Genomic DNA, 16,580 nt, shown 5'->3' on the forward strand with positions numbered 1-16,580 from the left:
ACGACGACAACGTTTCTGCACTGTTTCCTTCTTAGAGGCGTCACTTATGGAGAAGCTGAGCTTCTGGTGTTGTCTTGGCGGTGTCAGTGTTGCTGCTTCAAGTTATGACTCTCTATAGCAGGATCTTTCTTTTTTGTAATTCTTTTCTCCTTTTTTAGCTATGTGCATCCTTTATGCCATTAGAGCATGATGTTGTTGCAGAGGCTGGGTGAATTGGTATTAATATATGCTCTTTATCGAAAAATCCCTAAATGCATCGGCTGCCAGTCAATTTGCGTCGAGCCACTGATGTGGATTTTTACCCATTTTCTGATAAGCCGAACTTAAACGGACACTTTCAATCCGTTTGGATCGGGGCGTTGAAGATGTCCTGAGACTAAATTATTTCGTTACAAAGGTGCTACAACCAACTTTATCATTTTTTTCTTTGAGAGGAAAATGCTGTTATTCATTCATTCAACATCAGCGGACAACACCGACTTGATACAGTTCGGCGCTTCACTGAACCAGGTTTGAGTACATTTATCCATATAGCCTTCCGTAGCTAGCTTATGAGCTACTAAATTACCCGTGCATCGCACAGCTTTCACTTAGTAGAACATGATATCTAGCGGCCTGGGGCCGTAGAAATGTTAGGAATGTTGTAAGACAAGAATAGCAATATTCTCCAGAGTTGCCGATAAAATCAGGTGACATAGTATATTGGGTTCGGAAGCTTGAAGGATCTCGTTGACATTGGTAATCCAATCAAATCACTCCATTGATCCCCAGAGTTTCCAAGTAACTTGAATCCTTCCGCTTCCAGCACAGCCCGCTTCTCTGATTTGTACTGCACAGCGGTCTTGCCCATATCAGAGGGTTGCCTGCAGCATAAACATACTTCTGATTAACACATATGCTGAAGTGTTTGTAACATAAAAAAATTCTGCTAATCTGCACACGGCACATTAAAAGGTTACAGTAACATAAACACAGAGGAGAATGAGAGTTGGCTAGAAAAAATCGAGTATTTTTTTTAATGGTTGTACTTGTATCTTCCTTCTGTGTGTCTAGCGAGAGCACAAGCAAAAGTAAGAAGGGGAATGAGTTGGATAAACCTAGATGGTTCACACTGATCTAAAACGAGGCACATTAGATGGCAACTCAAAGTATAAGAAAGATGGTTAACAGCTTAACTTCGTAATAATCCGCCACAGATTAAAAAACCAATATATGGCAAGGCGCCCAAAAGCTAAGTACAGTGGAGTTTCATGCTATCTTCTAGTTTTGTGCCAAACACTTGGATGGCAAAAGATTTCTTTTGAAATAGATCAGTAGTAATCAAAGAAACACCACTGGCACTAAAGTTTCATAGAATTTAGCATCAGTCCTCACATTGATCAGCATTCAACGCATTCCTATAAGTTAAACTGTGAAGCGTTTCACTGGGAGCTTTCCAAGGATAAGTCATGCTAACTTAACAATAAGTTCTTTTGGAAACCCGATACTTCTAGAAGCTGCTTTAATTCAAGTAAGATGGCTTCCTATGCAGACAAAGATACAATGAGTAGCTGGCTCGTTCAATGCAAGAGTTGTAGCAAATACCTCATAATGAGTTTTTCCCATAATTGGTAGCCCGCAAACAAGAGATTTTCTTCTGTAGCATTACTCTGCGATTCAGTTAGGCCAATTAAGAGGATAATATGGAAACCAAGTCCCTGAAGTTCATTGTACAGTTTCAAGCTAGATGGTAATGCAGGTGCCTTGGCAAGGTCAGCCCATGCATCAAATGTGGCATCGTCTAACTCCTCCAATCTGCGAAATCAGTGGAAGTGTGAAAAAACAAAGTACCAATCTTGTTCAATAGAGCTACAAAGTAGAATACAATTAATATTATAGACCATCTGCCCTTTTGGGAAATTTGAATATCGAGAGATGAAACATGTACCAATCATGTTCCTTGGATCTTACTGCAGGTTCTACAATGCAAACTAACCCAGATGCTAGGAAACTGGAGATTTGCTTTATCGTGACTCCAAGTTGCAGGTGATGAATCAATGTATTGTTAATTTTGAGCAGAAAGAATTGACTCCACTGATGTTTCGGTCGCTCAGAAGAAGAAAATGAGAACAAATGCGGAAATTATAGCTTCGACAGGATAGTGGGGGATTAGTACATGGTTGATGTCTGCAGCATACACTGGTGGGAGGACTTGAAAGTCAAGCTGAGTTGCAAAAATAAAATAAAATAAACCTCCATGTAGTAAGCTTAGCAGCTGATAATTTTGTTGGCTGAAATGTGGCACACGGTGGTTTTTTCAGCCCTATTGCTCTGTTTTGAAAAATATACTTGTAACCCAACATTGACACTTTGTTCTTTGCAATGAAGATGCAGCCGATGCAATGATGTTGATGCCCTTTAGATTACAAAATTTTCAAAGGGGAGTATGGCTTTGCTGTTCTCTTGCAAGTGACAGTTATGGCTCTGCTAAAGAGAACATGCTATGAGCACGGTGCGGTTTCGTCAGGATAACGACTAATTTAGTGATAAACTTAAGAAGACAAGCACATCACACAATATTTCCTATTTCTATTTCTTAAGTTACCTGCCAGAAACTATCAACAATTTCCTTCCTGGTTACAGTACAGTGTATTTCCAGAATAGACTTTTACTATGAGATACAGTCAGCCTCACGTATTTCTACCTCGTTATCATCAATTGAGGAAACGCAGTATGGAATAAAGCCGGTTATAGAAACTAATTTACAAGCGAAACCAAATTTATGCTGAGGCTGAGATGATGAATTTTAAGTGTGTACAGTAGTGTTATATACTATATAGGCTCGACCGAAAGTAGTGCCACTATCTACAGTGATAGGCTGTTCACAAAAAACAGCAGAAAGAATTGTGGCTGATTGATTTGTTTTTTTTTTCGATAATGACCGCTGATTGATTTGTGCACGCAGAGCCAGTGTAACAGGAAAAAACTGATCGAGGTGGGTCGTGGTGAATTACTCCCATCCGTTGGCGGCGTACCAGGGCGCGTTGGAGAGCAGCGTCTCGTCGACGTCGAACACCCACGCCGGCTTGGCACCCCCGTCGCCCGACGCGAGCGCCTGCGACGCGAAGGCGAGGGATTCGGCGGCGACGGCTGCGCAGTCGGACGCGTAGCGCTCGCCCTCCATGTACGCGCGGACGAAGGCCCCGCAGCGCGCCGGCACCTGGCGCCACGGCCCCGCGTCGCCCGTCTCCACCGACAACATCCAGCGCTCGAAGAAGAGCGCGTCCGCGTCGGCCACGCCGGAGGACACGGCGGTGGGGACGTCCGTGACCGAGCAGAGGATGGACTCGGCGCCGGCGTCGACGGCGACCGCTGCGGCGAGGAGGCCCATTGTGGGAGGCGCTGGGATTGGGCTGTAGGGTCACGCCGGGGTTCGTTCGTGGCTGTCGCCACAAAGAACCACCCTGCCTGGTGAAACGAACAAAAAGAATCACACGGAGCGTAAGGGCATGTACGAGGGATATTCACTTTGCCTCATAGGAGTATTTGCTCCCACTATGTGAATCTACATTTCGAAGTGTCAAAAAATTCTAAAGTAAATTTTTTCATGTACATCTACACATTTTAAGTTCGTGCACAAGTTTTCAAAAGAATCTAAAAAAATTTGTGGCTCCTGTAAAAAAAGACAAATTTTGATGATATAACACGACTACGTACAAGATATTTTTTTTTGTCTTTTTTGTACACGTCACATAAAATATTGTTTCTCCATGAAAACTTGTGCACTAATAAAGAATGTCACGATGTACACCAAAAAATTTATGTCAGAATTTTTTGACATTTTAAAATTGTTTTTTAATTATTTTGTACAATGGGAGCATTTGCTCCTATGAGCCAAAACGCCACCTCCCATGTACAATGGTGATATAGCAGTGCTACGTAGGATAAACGTTGATGTGGAGGAAAAAGAAAGATGAAAAAAGACTTTGTCTTCTCTTAGGGCATCTCCAGTGGCGTGACGCAAATGGTCGCTGAGCGGCCGTTTTCGATCGCCGTGACCGGAAATGCGTATGGCACCACCTCCAGCGTGGCGACGCAAAGTGATCGGACCGTCCACGGAGACGCAAACCTGGCCCAAATATGCGCCTGGGATGCGTCTCTGGCGGACGCTCGGCGGACGCGGAAAGTGTCCGCTCGCGTCTGACGGACGTTTTGTCTGGCCCACCATGTGTCTAATCCGCCAGTACTAGCGCCGAGGCGTCGCTTCGGCAGTCTGCGGCCGCGCGGCCGTCGCCTACCTCTGCACAGGTAGTAATGGCGATGTCACGCGTGGCGCGGCCGTCGCCCTGCCTCCGACCTATATAAATAGGGGCGCGAGCATCTCATCTCCTCCCTACAAAACCCTACTCACCGTTGCCGTAGCGCCACTTCTGCTCAGCCCAAGCAGATCATAACGTTTTTAATTCAAGCGATGTTCCCAGTTTCTAGTTGATGGGATTTTATCATTGTTTTTTAGGGATAAGGCCTTATTGACAGGATCGTCGCTCGGTATCGAGTGTGTAAGTGTTGCGTGGTGTTTTCGAGTTTTCTGATGTATGATCATTGCCAGACTTTTGTTTAATAAATCAATAAAAGAAGCCATATGCACCTTTTCGATGTAAAACTTTAGAATTTCACCCACGTGACTCTGGGGTTGGAAAGCTTACATTTATGTGCGGCACCATGCTTTTAAACGAATACCTTTTTTGGGTATGACTTGTTGTAGTCATCCAACTCTATTATGTTTTTTTTATACGGTCGAGAAGTTAGTATACCACGTGGAGAAGAGGTTGTGTCGGAGAATAGGTTGAACTAGCGGGTGGGAAGCGACCAAAAAAATTTAGTTTTAATTATTGTGTAAATGTAAAAAAACATTTAATTTAATATCTATATGAGCTTCTCGAGATCCACTGTGTTGTTTATCCTACTTTTTAAGCCTTACACGTGTATATGTCTCTCGATCTATAGGCGTGCGACGATTGTCTGATCCACATCCGATCTCGGGGCACGACACTCTGGCTCACCCGTAGTGAACACATCTTTCAGCATAGAGTGATGTTTAATCCTTTTCCATTGTAGATAGCTTTCTTGCTGATGTTACAATGAAATCCGCTATCTAGAGGCAATCATCTACAGGGAAATTTGATCCCGAGTTTCCAGACACATCGCACTTCCGCTCGGGTCGAGGCTGCCACTCGGCCCTCAGACGGATCAAAGAAGAGTGGGGAACCTCTCGCTGGTTTTCACACCATCGACCGGCATTGATGAATCTCAATCTTGAAGAAAGAGATCGACATTCCAAGTTCATTTACCCCACTCAGAAACAGTTTTCCGCCGGACGACTCGTAGGGGGTGAGAAGGGCCCTGACTCCATCCCAAACAGTGTACTACTATCGGCCCTACCAGGCAATATCTATCTACACAAGCTCGATCAGGAGATAGGGAGGATCCGGCAGAAGCACGAAATTCCTCTTGTAGTGAAAATAAGATCGGTTCCGACAACAAGTTGAAGGAGCTGCATCTTAGTTCGCTTGGTGACAGTAGTGGTGTAGGCTAGTAGTTTCTATGATGTCTTGGCATCTTTACTAGTTTCCTCCCCTGTGAGGTTTTTCTAATGTTTGTGTAGAGTTGCGCTCTCTACGTCCTTGGTTGTGTTTGTGTACGCCCTAGCTGTTTATCGCTAATTTTACAGTTGTACCTAGGTTAAAAAAACTTTTTTATATATATTTTAAACATCTTATGCTTTCAATATATATCGGGACTTCCATGCCTTCTCAGTCAATTATTTGGCACGTGGGCCCGCCATTTAGCAAACAATGTAAACCTATTTCTTAATTGATAAATTGTTGTGGTGGCTTCCCTCAATATGACTTTGGTGAATGCCCTTAACCATGAGCTAAATTGGAATCATAAGCCTGAGGATGCGAGTGAATTTATATCATTGCACCAGTCGGTCTTGGCAAAGTCCATCACGCCATACCTTCTACAAGTGACGGCGGGGAACAGGTGTCACCTCAACACTACTATATTAGAAACCGTTAAGCCTCGCAACCCTTTCCTTTGTATCCAACCTTTCCCACTTTCCTTACTTTTCTTCCTTGGCTAGTTCAAAAAGGATTTTTCGGACCTCCAGGTGGAACATGTGCTTCCTACGCGGTACACGTGCGTCGTGTACATGAGCGCCGCGCAGGTCACCATGGAGAAGGACATCATAATCAGCTTGCTGAAGTTCTGTTTGGTTGCACAAATTCAAATGTCAAGCATCGTACGTGTATTCAGCTCCCCGCTATGAAACAACTAACTGAATTGAGAGAATGGTGCGAGTACCTTGGGATCGGAGATGACGATGCCCATGACGTAGATGAGCAAGTCGAAGATGGACTGAAGCGAGTTCTGCACCCCGCCGACGACACACCGATCCGAGTCCGGGACATTATCCTGCATCAGTTGCGTGACCGCCAGGTCGAACATCCAGAGCCCAAGGCGGGACGCTGCGACGCCGGCCAAGAGTACCCACGCCGACGCGACGCCGCCGCTCATCCAGATGGAGCCGACGCACAGCAGCAGGCAGCACCACTGCCAGGGCCACAACAAGAAAATCTATCACTTCCTTCTTCTACTCACGTATGAATTGGATTACATCTGAAGCAAACGCAGAGGACGTGCCTGCATCCAAATGGACAAGAGCCCTGTTTGGAGCGTGGACACCCACGAGTGCACCACAGGGTACAGCAAGGTTGCAGTGATCCCAACCATAGCGCTAAACCCCCAAGCCAGACTGATCATGTACGCTGGGATGCCTTTCCAGTCTAGAGCTGCCGTCATCAGGGTACCAAAGCTGCACAAGCAACGAAAACCGAAATGTAAGAATACCGTCAGTCGGCCATGTAAAGAAGAGTGAATCTGGCCATACCAGTCAATTTCAACTTATATGATTTTTAGCTTTTTTTTAATCGTACGTATCTAGAAGCATCTCAGTGCATATGTCCATTCATTTCAGTTCTGTTAGACTGTATATTCTGTATACCCTTTGGTACCCATATATATATATTGAGGCAGGCCACGCCCCAGAGCGTTGAGCCAATCCCACCCAAATATCCTGTGTCTCTACGTTTAACATGGTATCAGACTAGGTCAAAGAATCCTACCCTAGCTGCCGCCCCTCTCATCTGCCGCCGCCGCCGCTCACCCTCTCCGGCCGCCGCCATCATGACTGAGCCTGGGGCATCGGCCTCCTCCTCCCCTGCGCTCCCTGCCTCTGTCCCTGCCTCGACAGCCCCGCTCATCCCGCCGTCGCTGGCGGCTCTGCTCGCCAACACCGCCACCAGCCAGATGGCTCCGGCGATCTCATCTCGCCCTCTACACCTCGGTACTGCGGCGTTCTCTGGTGGGTTCTTCCCGCCGCCGCCGGTTCCACCGGTGCCGTCGCCATCCTTCCCGCCTCCGCCACCGTCGTTTGCGCCTTCGGCGCCCATGGTGCCGTACACGGCCCTTCCGACCAACCTCACCGGCCCACCGATCCCGCAACTACCGGGGTTTGCCGTGGCGCCTCAGGAGGCTCCAGTTGTGCCCCACGCCACCGTGGTGCCCGACGCCCCGGCCCTCGCCGATGGTGCTGCTGCACCGACTGGCCAACAACTAGCGAACCTCATCACCGTGCGCCTCACGCAGGACAACTACCTGTATTGGTGTGCTCAGATTCTACCGCTCCTCCGCAGCCGCTATCTTGACGGCTACGTGGATGGGAGCTTCCCCTGCCCGCCACGCTCGGTCGCGGTGTTTCTCGCGGAAGGCACGCGGGTGGCTGCGCCAAACCCTCTACACCGTACCTGGGTTGCCCAGGACCAGGCCATCGTCTCCGCGTTGCAGTCGTCCTTAACGGAGAGTGTTGCCGGCCTGGTGCTCTTTGCCTCGTCCTCCTTCGACATATGGAGCACGCTCGAGCACACGTTCTCGCAGCAGTCTACTGCTCGCGGCACGGCTCTTCGGCGCCAACTTGGTGATTGCAAGAAGCTCGACTCCTCTGCGCATGACTACTTCAACAAGGTGAATACGCTCTTGGACACACTGACGTCCATTGGGCAGCCGCTTCGCGATGAGGAGTTCACGGAGTACGTTCTTCACAGCCTCGACGGCGACTACGACAACCTCGTCGAGCACGTCAACGGCCGGGAAATGCCGATACAGCAGCGGGATCTCTACTCCCGCCTCATCTACACCGAGCGTCGCATCGAGGAGCGCCGCGCCACTCCGGTCATGGACCATGCTGCTGCACACGCGGCGTCCCGTGGCGCCCCTAGTGGCAGCCGCGCGCCTGCGCCTCGCCCGCCCTCTGGTCCGCCCGCTGGAGGTGGCGGCCAGTGGCAACCGCGTGCCCCTGCTCCGCAGAATACCGGCAGTCGACCTCGCCCACCTGCCAGTTGTGCGGCATCCAGGGACATATGGCGTCCAAGTGCCACCGTCGCTTCAAACGTGACTTCCTCGGCATCGGCAACGACGGCCGTGGTAACGAGAAGCAGGCCGCCATCGCCGACAGCTACTCAGGCAACTACACGGGCTACACGCCATGCTACTCAGTTGACCCCACCTGGTACTTCGACACCGGTGCGACGGATCACATGACTAGTGAGATGGCCAAGCTCAACTCGCAGGAGCCCTACCGTGGGCATGAAAAGGTCCGCACCGCCGATGGTTCAGGTATGCCCATCACTCATGTTGGCCAGGCATCTCTCCTTTCTAGCACCTCCCGTAGACTCCACCTTCGTAATGTTCTTTGTGTTCCACATGTTACTCGCAATTTATTATATGTTCGTAAGTTTACTTATGATAATGATGGTTTTTGTGAGTTTCATCCCTTTCATCTTCTCATTAAGGACCGAGCCACACGGGAGGTTCTGCTTAGAGGTCGGGTCCATCAGGGCCTATATGCACTGGAGGCGCCGTCGTCAGGGTCGCCCGACCCGGAGGTCTTCAGTGGTGTGCGCGTGTCGCCGGCTCATTGGCATGCGCGGCTTGGTCATCCTGCATCCCCCATAGTCAGCCATGTACTCAGTCGTCATGAGCTTCCTAGATCATCTAGTAATAAAACCTTTGCAGTCTGTGATGCTTGTCAGCAGGGAAAGAGTCATCAACAATCTTTTGTTTCTTCCACTCATACCGTTAAGTACCCACTTGAACTTGTTTATTCAGATGTATGGGGCCCTGCCCAAACCTCTGTTAGTGGTCATAAGTATTATGTCAGCTTCATTGATGCCTACAGTCGATTTACTTGGCTGTATTTACTTAAGAGCAAAGCTGATGTGTTTACTGTTTTCTTTCAATTTCAATTGCATGTAGAGCGTCTTCTCAAGCATAAGATCATCCATGTTCAGTCGGATTGGGGAGGGGGCGAATATCGCAATCTCAACACCTTCTTTAACAAACTTGGGATTTCACATCGTATTTCTTGTCCTCATACACATCAGCAGAATGGTGCGGTGGAACGCAAGCACCGTCACATAGTTGAAACTGGCCTAACTCTTCTTGCTCATGCATCTGTACCTTTTCATTTTTGGAGTGAAGCTTTTTTCCACTGCTTGCTTTTTTATCAACAGAACTCCCACTAGAAGCCTACACATGAAGACACCCCTTGAACTATTGTTTAAGGAAATCCCTGATTATACGTTCTTTAAAGTTTTTGATTGTGCTTGTTGGCCTTATCTTAGGCCTTATAATAACCGTAAGTTTGAATTTCGTTCCAAAAAGTGTGTCTTTCTTGGGTACAGTGCGCTTCACAAAGGCTACAAGTGCCTACACGTTCCTAGTAATCGTGTTTATATCTCTCGTGACGTTGTCTTCGATGAAAATCTGTTTCCCTTCTCAAATATGCCATCATCTCATTCTGTGCCACCCACAAACTCCACTCCTGTTAGTCCTGGCCAATTTGATGATGCTGCATATTCTCCTGTATTATTTCCTAACCACGGTGCAGGTACTGCTCGCGGTGCTCGTCTGGAGGTCCTGGATGCCCCAGTCGACGCCCACGTCGATCAGTGCATGGCGCATGCACCCGCGTCGCGCCTCGAGGCACCTCCGTCGCCGCCTCTGGTGTCCAGGACGCCATCGCCCGTGCGGCCTCCCTCGCCTCCTGCGGATGGGCCGCCCCCTGCGTCGCCCCGGCCGGGCTCACCACCCGCCTCGCAAACCCCAGTTGGGCCTGAGACGCCTTGCGCGTCGCCTTGTGCGTTGCCTACGCCCTCCGCTCCAGCTGGGACGTCTTCACCTGGGCCGCCACCGGCATCGCCCGCGTGCTCTGCAATGCAGCCTGACGCTGATTCCCAGCATTCAGCTGCGTCGTCATCAGCGTCTGCGTCAAGCGACGCTCCTCCACCGCCTCCTGTCACTGCCGCGCTGCGTCCCCACACTCGCAGTCGCAGTGGTATTCATCGGCCCAAGGAACGTACTGACGGTACTGTAGCATGGATTGCTGCCTGCTTGGCTCAAGCGCAGTCTGATCCAACTGCTGAGCCCCGTCACTACCAGGCTACGATGAGCATCCCGCACTGGCGTGCTGCCATGGACCTTGAGTTTCAGGCTCTTCGTAAGAATGGTACCTGGCAGCTGGTTCCACCTCGTTCTGGTGTCAACGTTATTGACTCCAAGTGGATATTTAAAGTCAAGAAGCATGCTGATGGCTCTATTGAACGATACAAGGCTCGGCTGGTTGCAAAAGGCTTCAAGCAACGGTATGGGCTCGACTATGAGGATACGTTCAGTTCTGTAGTAAAACCCACCACTATTCGGCTGCTTCTCTCACTTGCGGTTACTCGAGGTTGGGATCTTCGTCAGATGGATGTTCAGAATGCTTTTCTTCATGGCGTCTTGGAGGAAGAGGTATACATGCGCTAGCCTCCTGGTTTTGTTGATTCTGCTCGTCCACAGCATCTCTGTCGCTTGGTCAAGACACTCTATGGCCTGAAGCAGGCTCCTCGTGCATGGCATGCACGGCTTGGTGCTGCACTTCACTCACATGGGTTTGTGCCATCTACAGCTGATACTTCACTGTTCCTCCTTTAGCGTCCAAAGGTCACTATGTATCTTCTGGTTTATGTTGATGATATTATTCTGGTTAGCTCCTCTGCTGCAGCTACGGATCGTCTCATTGTGGCTCTTGGTTCTGATTTTGCTATCAAGGATCTTGGCAAGCTACACTATTTCCTTGGGCTCGAGGTCACTTATCCGGGTGATGGCCTTGCTCTTTCACAGCAGAAGTACTCTCAGGATCTGTTACGGCGTGCTGGCATGCTTGAGTGCAAGACTGCTACTACGCCTATGTCTTCCACTGACACTCTGTCTGCTACTGATGGCACTCTGCTGTCTGTTGCTGATGCTATTGAGTATCGGAGTGTTGTCGGGGGTCTTCAGTACCTCACCATCACTCGGCCTGATGTCTCCTATGCAGTTAACCGTGTCTGTCAGTACCTTCATTCACAACGGGATACTCACTGGTATGCTGTCAAGCGCATCCTGCGCTATGTTCATTCCACTCTCACATTTGGACTTCACCTGAGGCCGGCACCTTCAACTGTGCTCTCGGTCTTCAGTGATGCGGATTGGGCTGGTAACCCAGATGACCGGTGATCAACGGGGGGGGGGGGGGGGGGGCATGCAGTCTTCTTGGTCCTAACTTGATCGGTTGGAGTGCACACAAGCAAGCTACAGTGTCTTGGAGTAGTACTGAAGCTGAATACAAGGTTGTTGCTAATGCCACTGCGGAGCTCATTTGGGTTCAATCTCTGCTGTGTGAGTTGAGGATTGCCCAGAGACAGCCACCTGTTCTTTGGTGTGACAACATCGGTGCTACATACTTGTCCTCAAACCCAGTCTTTCATGCCCGAACGAAACACATTGAAGTTGACTATCACTTTGTGAGAGAACGAGTTGCCAAGAAGCTCCTGCAGATCAGGTTTATCTCATCCAAAGATCAACTTGCTGATATCTTCACCAAACCGTTGTCGCTTCCGCTGTTCACAGGATGTAGACGCAATCTTAACTTACTGAATACTTCAGGCCACAGCTAAGATTGAGGGAGGGTGTTAGACTGTGTATATTCTGTATATGTATTCTGTAACCTGTACGTACCCTTTGGTACCCATATATATATTGAGGCAGGCCACGCCCCCAGAGCGTTGAGCCAATCCCACCCAAATATCCTGTGTCTCTACGTTTAACAAGTTCACATTAAAATATCTAACATATATTTTTTCGAACCATGCAAGAGCACTGTATGTATTATTATTAGAAGGAAAGCCTTTAAAGGCTGAGGTTTTACAGAGGAGAAAAATGACAATAAAAAAACATCCCGAAGACAACCAAGATAGAAAAGAAGAAAAAAGATTACTAAGAGCCAGGGAGTAAGAGGCGACCCTTGCTAACGACCATTGTTTAGCTTCATCTTTGATCTGATCAAGAAGCACATTGATTGGCTAGCATTTGTTGGCAAACACCCTTGCCTTTCTTTCCCGCCAAATTGACCAGTTAACCATTATTGCCAGCTAGATCTACATAATATGCAAGGAGCTGAACTTTGCGTTGATGTTTTTTTGGTAAATTGGCTTTCTTCTGAATCCACCATTCGTGAAGAGTGAGGTCCATGACCGGTGTGATTTGGTTTAAGTTTGCCCAACTTAAAATGTTGGTCCAAATGGTATTTACGACCGCGAAATATCCAAAACATATTATAATTCGAAACGAAAGAATTACCTTAGGACAGTGCAGTAGAGGATAGCTAGAGCAACCCCTGGCAGCATCACCTCCTGCCTCATGTACACAGCCCATGACTTCCAGCAGGTCAGATTCGAGAGCAGCTTCGTCACACGCACTCTCCAACCTGACCTGTCCTCCTCACCGTGCTTCTGCACCTCCTCTTCTGCCGGAGCAACGATCTCAGGCAACGGTAACACCTCCACCGCGGTTGCTGACTCTCTTCTCTGATGGACGTTTTCGCCGAGAGCGGGCACGCCGTTGTACACACAGACGAAGAGCCAGTACTGCAGTCCCACAGAGGTGACGCTCAACAGCGCCAGCGCCACCGCGGAGGCCTGCGTCGACACGAAGCTGATCACGAACCCGGACATCAGCGGACCCAGCAGCTTGCAGCTCAGGTCGATCCTCCGGATCACCGAGTTGATCTTTGTCAGCACCTCCACCGGATGCCCGGTGCAGATCACCACCACCCTGCAGAATTGGATAATGAAATTGCCCACGTTATGCTATTCAACATGTGGTGTTTCCCCCTTCAGTTTTTTTTTTTTTTTTTTTTTTTTTTTTTTTTGCGGGATATTCATTCTCCCCCTTTAGTTAAGCATGCTGTAGGATGATTTGTGTACCATTCTCGCTCGATCAGTATGGTGCCGGCGAGAGTCGAGAGCGCCGCCAGCGCCCCTGACACGTTGGTCACGACGACTAGTGCCACGAAGACCGGGAAGTTTGTGTTTCTCAGGTTATGGAAGACTAGCAGAGCAGTTACTGAGATTCCAGCCGTGATGAAGGATAAGCTTTGAACTACCAGCCAGAGGCCCAAAACCTGCAGTCAGACCAAAAATTTAGGTTCTTTTTTTCCAAACGGGCTATCCCTTTCCATTAATTTCTCAATAGAAATACCATGTCTTTTACAAGCACCAGCAAAAAGATAAGAAAAAGAAAGAAAGAGGAAAAGAACCTTTTTTTTTTTTTTTTTGCGGGGAAAAAAAAGAGGAAAAGAACCTAATAGCACGTTTGTGGGGGATGCTAAGAGGAAACCCGCTGAAAGTACCAAAACCTTAAATGGCATATCGTGTCAAACTTGTTGAGGATTAGGGGATTAACCTGCAGGTACGTGAGCCTGTCGACGAGTGTGCCGACCATGGGGCCGAAGACGGCGATGGAGGAGGACTCGACGACGCCGTATATGGCCGCGAGGACCAGTGAGTCCGGCCGGATGCGGATCATGTAAAGCCCCACCGAGAACTCCCACATACTGCAAGATAGACACGATATCTGATCAAAACATGGTCGCAGAACCGCACCTAGCTAGCATGAGTGCATGGCATGGGTCAAAATTCAGAAAGCTCTCGGTAGATGGTTGCTGCGATCAGCGGCGCACCGTGCGCTCCATCTGGCGAGAAATTGGCCGACGTAGAGGCGGCGGAGGAGGGAGGCGTCCAAGCCGCTGCCGCGGGGTGCTTCCCCGACTTGCAGTTCGAGAACTCCGCAGCTCTGGCTCTCGCCGCCTGCGTTCATGGCTTCATGCCGACTCTGCTGCTCCAACCTTTCGTCTCCTATGCGTCTGTCATCTTAGGAAGCATAGCAATGGGCGTCATTCCCCTTCCCTAGCGCGCTTGTTCAAAAGGCCTGAAAGCTTGACGCCGTCGTCTGGAGATGTCGACTGCCTGACAAAAAGATCGACATCTGGCTCTTCCTGCTCCAAACTGTCCGCTCCTGGTTTGTATGTATTGTTAGCTGCTAAGTTTCTGCTGGTGCTTGCCCCCAGCCATCTGTAGTACGTAGTAAAAAAGAAAGAAACTCTGGTTGCTACGCCTCTGGTCGCAAGCTGGATAAGAAACGTCGGAACTGTAGATGCAACATAGCCGAGGAATATATATGATACTCTACTTGTCGATTTGCTAAATTCGTATGATTTGTTTACCCACATAATGCAAACAGATTCACGGCCTCTCTCGATGCACTCAGCCAGCTGGTAGACACCTAAAAATAGAAGATGGTAGGTGTATGCATATTAACAAAAATCTTCACTATTTAGAGTTAATGGCTCAACGATGAATCTGAAAAACTGCAACCATCACAAAACATTGTGCTGAACCACACTCAACTTTGTTTTAGTGTGTTGTGAAATAAAAATTCCTGCTATAGAGGCACGAAACGTTATTAATACAAACAAGTGAAAATAGAAAAGTCATAACTAACAAGACATTTCTATAAAAAAACAACGAAAAGTGGAGCACGGTTGCTGACTAGGGGCCTCACGGGAAACAACTTGGAGCATGTCTAACAGACCCTCTATTTTTCTGCCCCGAAAACGCGAGTAGAGAACCCTGTATTCACTTTTCACCGAACGAAAACTCGTCCGAGCTAGCAGACCCCGTACCCCCACCTAAGATTCTGTTTTACAGGGTGGGGGTACGGGGTCTGCTAGCTCGGACGAGTTTTCAACCCCTCAAAACAGGGTTTTTGACAAATTGGATATTACAACCAATACAACATTCACATTGAATAAAAGTTTTGAATCACACAATAATCGTCATAATTATTACAATAATGTTTTTCGGAACTACCAACAAATGTTCTAATGGAAGAATTAAACAAATAACAAATGTTCCCGCAATTAAACAATCAAGATAACTGTTACACACATACAACAATAGGAAATGAATGTAAAAACTCATTGGCTATGCAACTGCCAGTGGTGATCAATCAGGTCTTGGGTGAGCTGGTGATGAGTCTCGGCATTTTCAATGCCGCGATGCGCTGCAAGAAAAGCTTCAATCCGATTAGGGTTTCGCTGGGGCTGCACTCGGGTGCCAACATTGTCATAGAAACATGGCAAGTTCAACCCTCTCTCATCTTCAATGATCATGTTGTCATTGGCTATTCGACGGTACCCTAGAGGAGGGATCCTCACGAGGGGGAGAAGAAGTAGAGGCCATAGGGCGGAGAGTTATCGAGACGGTGGTACACGATTTACCCAGCTTCGGAACACCTGCTCGAGGACAGGGCCTACTGCTGCTTGTCTGGAATTATCTGGGCGCTTTCGCGTTGTTTACAATGAGTTGTGGTTGTGCCTCTAGGGCTCCAGGGATCCGGCTTATAAAGGCGCACGGATCTAGGGTTTACACGGAGAGTCCTAGCCGGAATACAAGTTTCCTAACTACGGTATGTTATCTTGCCGTGTACGTCAAGGATCCGCCTTCCCTTACATGTCGTACCAGATCCGGCCACCCCTAATGGGCCAGGACGGATCCGACTTCCAGAGTTGGTCGGTGGATCCGGCTCCTTGTTCCTGGGCTGGACTTCATCCATCTTGATCTACAGCAACTGGGCTGCCCGATGGGCTACGTGCCACCATCACCGTCTATGGGCCACCCGGGCTTGCCGGATCTAGGCATTGTCGATGGTACACCCATGAAGTATACCCACAACAGTAGCCCCAGAGATCTCCGAGATTCACCTCTTGTTTCCGCCTTGCTGAATCATCTTTGCTTCCGACAATCCTCTCGGTAACATGGGGAGACTTGAAGAACTCCAACTTCACGATCTTTTCCTTTCTAGCTTGTATGCCGAAAAAATCCTCCATCCCGCGGGACTTCATCCATCGACATCATTTTTACAACGCTTCTCCGGGTTACTCCCCTGTAGAGATAACGGCTTGTTTTCTTCAAACTCTTACCCGGAACTTTAAAAGGTTCAAACGGTTCCGCCAATCTTGGCGCCATTTTCGGGCGATTTGAGCGGTAACTTATCCCTTGCCATTTTTACCGCTAGGGTTTTCGACACGTGTCGACCATCCAACGGCGCGACGGTTGCGT

The 16,580-nt window shown here is 48.6% G+C and overlaps 1 protein-coding gene and 1 pseudogene across 1 annotated transcript; both read right to left on the reverse strand.

Moving 5' to 3' along the window:
- Positions 1–398: 398 nt before the first annotated feature.
- Positions 399–3,466, reverse strand: LOC127313153 (acid phosphatase 1). Its single transcript, XM_051343703.2, has 3 exons — positions 2,994–3,466; positions 1,585–1,794; positions 399–863 (listed from the first exon to the last, which is right to left on the reverse strand). The coding sequence occupies exons 1-3, from the start codon at positions 3,368–3,370 to the stop codon at positions 686–688; spliced, it is 765 nt and encodes a 254-aa protein (XP_051199663.1). The 5' UTR covers positions 3,371–3,466; the 3' UTR covers positions 399–685.
- Positions 3,467–5,917: 2,451 nt separating this feature from the next.
- Positions 5,918–14,292, reverse strand: LOC127315332 (solute carrier family 40 member 1-like; annotated as a pseudogene).
- Between the last annotated feature and the right edge of the window lie 2,288 nt (positions 14,293–16,580).

This window comes from Lolium perenne, chromosome 7 (assembly GCF_019359855.2).
Source record: "Lolium perenne isolate Kyuss_39 chromosome 7, Kyuss_2.0, whole genome shotgun sequence".
Classification (NCBI taxonomy): domain Eukaryota; kingdom Viridiplantae; phylum Streptophyta; class Magnoliopsida; order Poales; family Poaceae; genus Lolium; species Lolium perenne.

Coding starts and splice junctions, on each gene's coding strand:
- LOC127313153 (XM_051343703.2), bottom strand. CDS start 3,370: ATGGGCCTCCTCGCCGCAGCGGTCGCCGTCGACGCCGGCGCCGAGTCC. Junction 1,795..2,993: donor TACGCCGCCAACGGATGGGA/GTAATTCACCAC, acceptor CTGATTTCGCAG/ATTGGAGGAGTTAGACGATG. Junction 864..1,584: donor TGGGAAAAACTCATTATGAG/GTATTTGCTACA, acceptor TTTATGCTGCAG/GCAACCCTCTGATATGGGCA.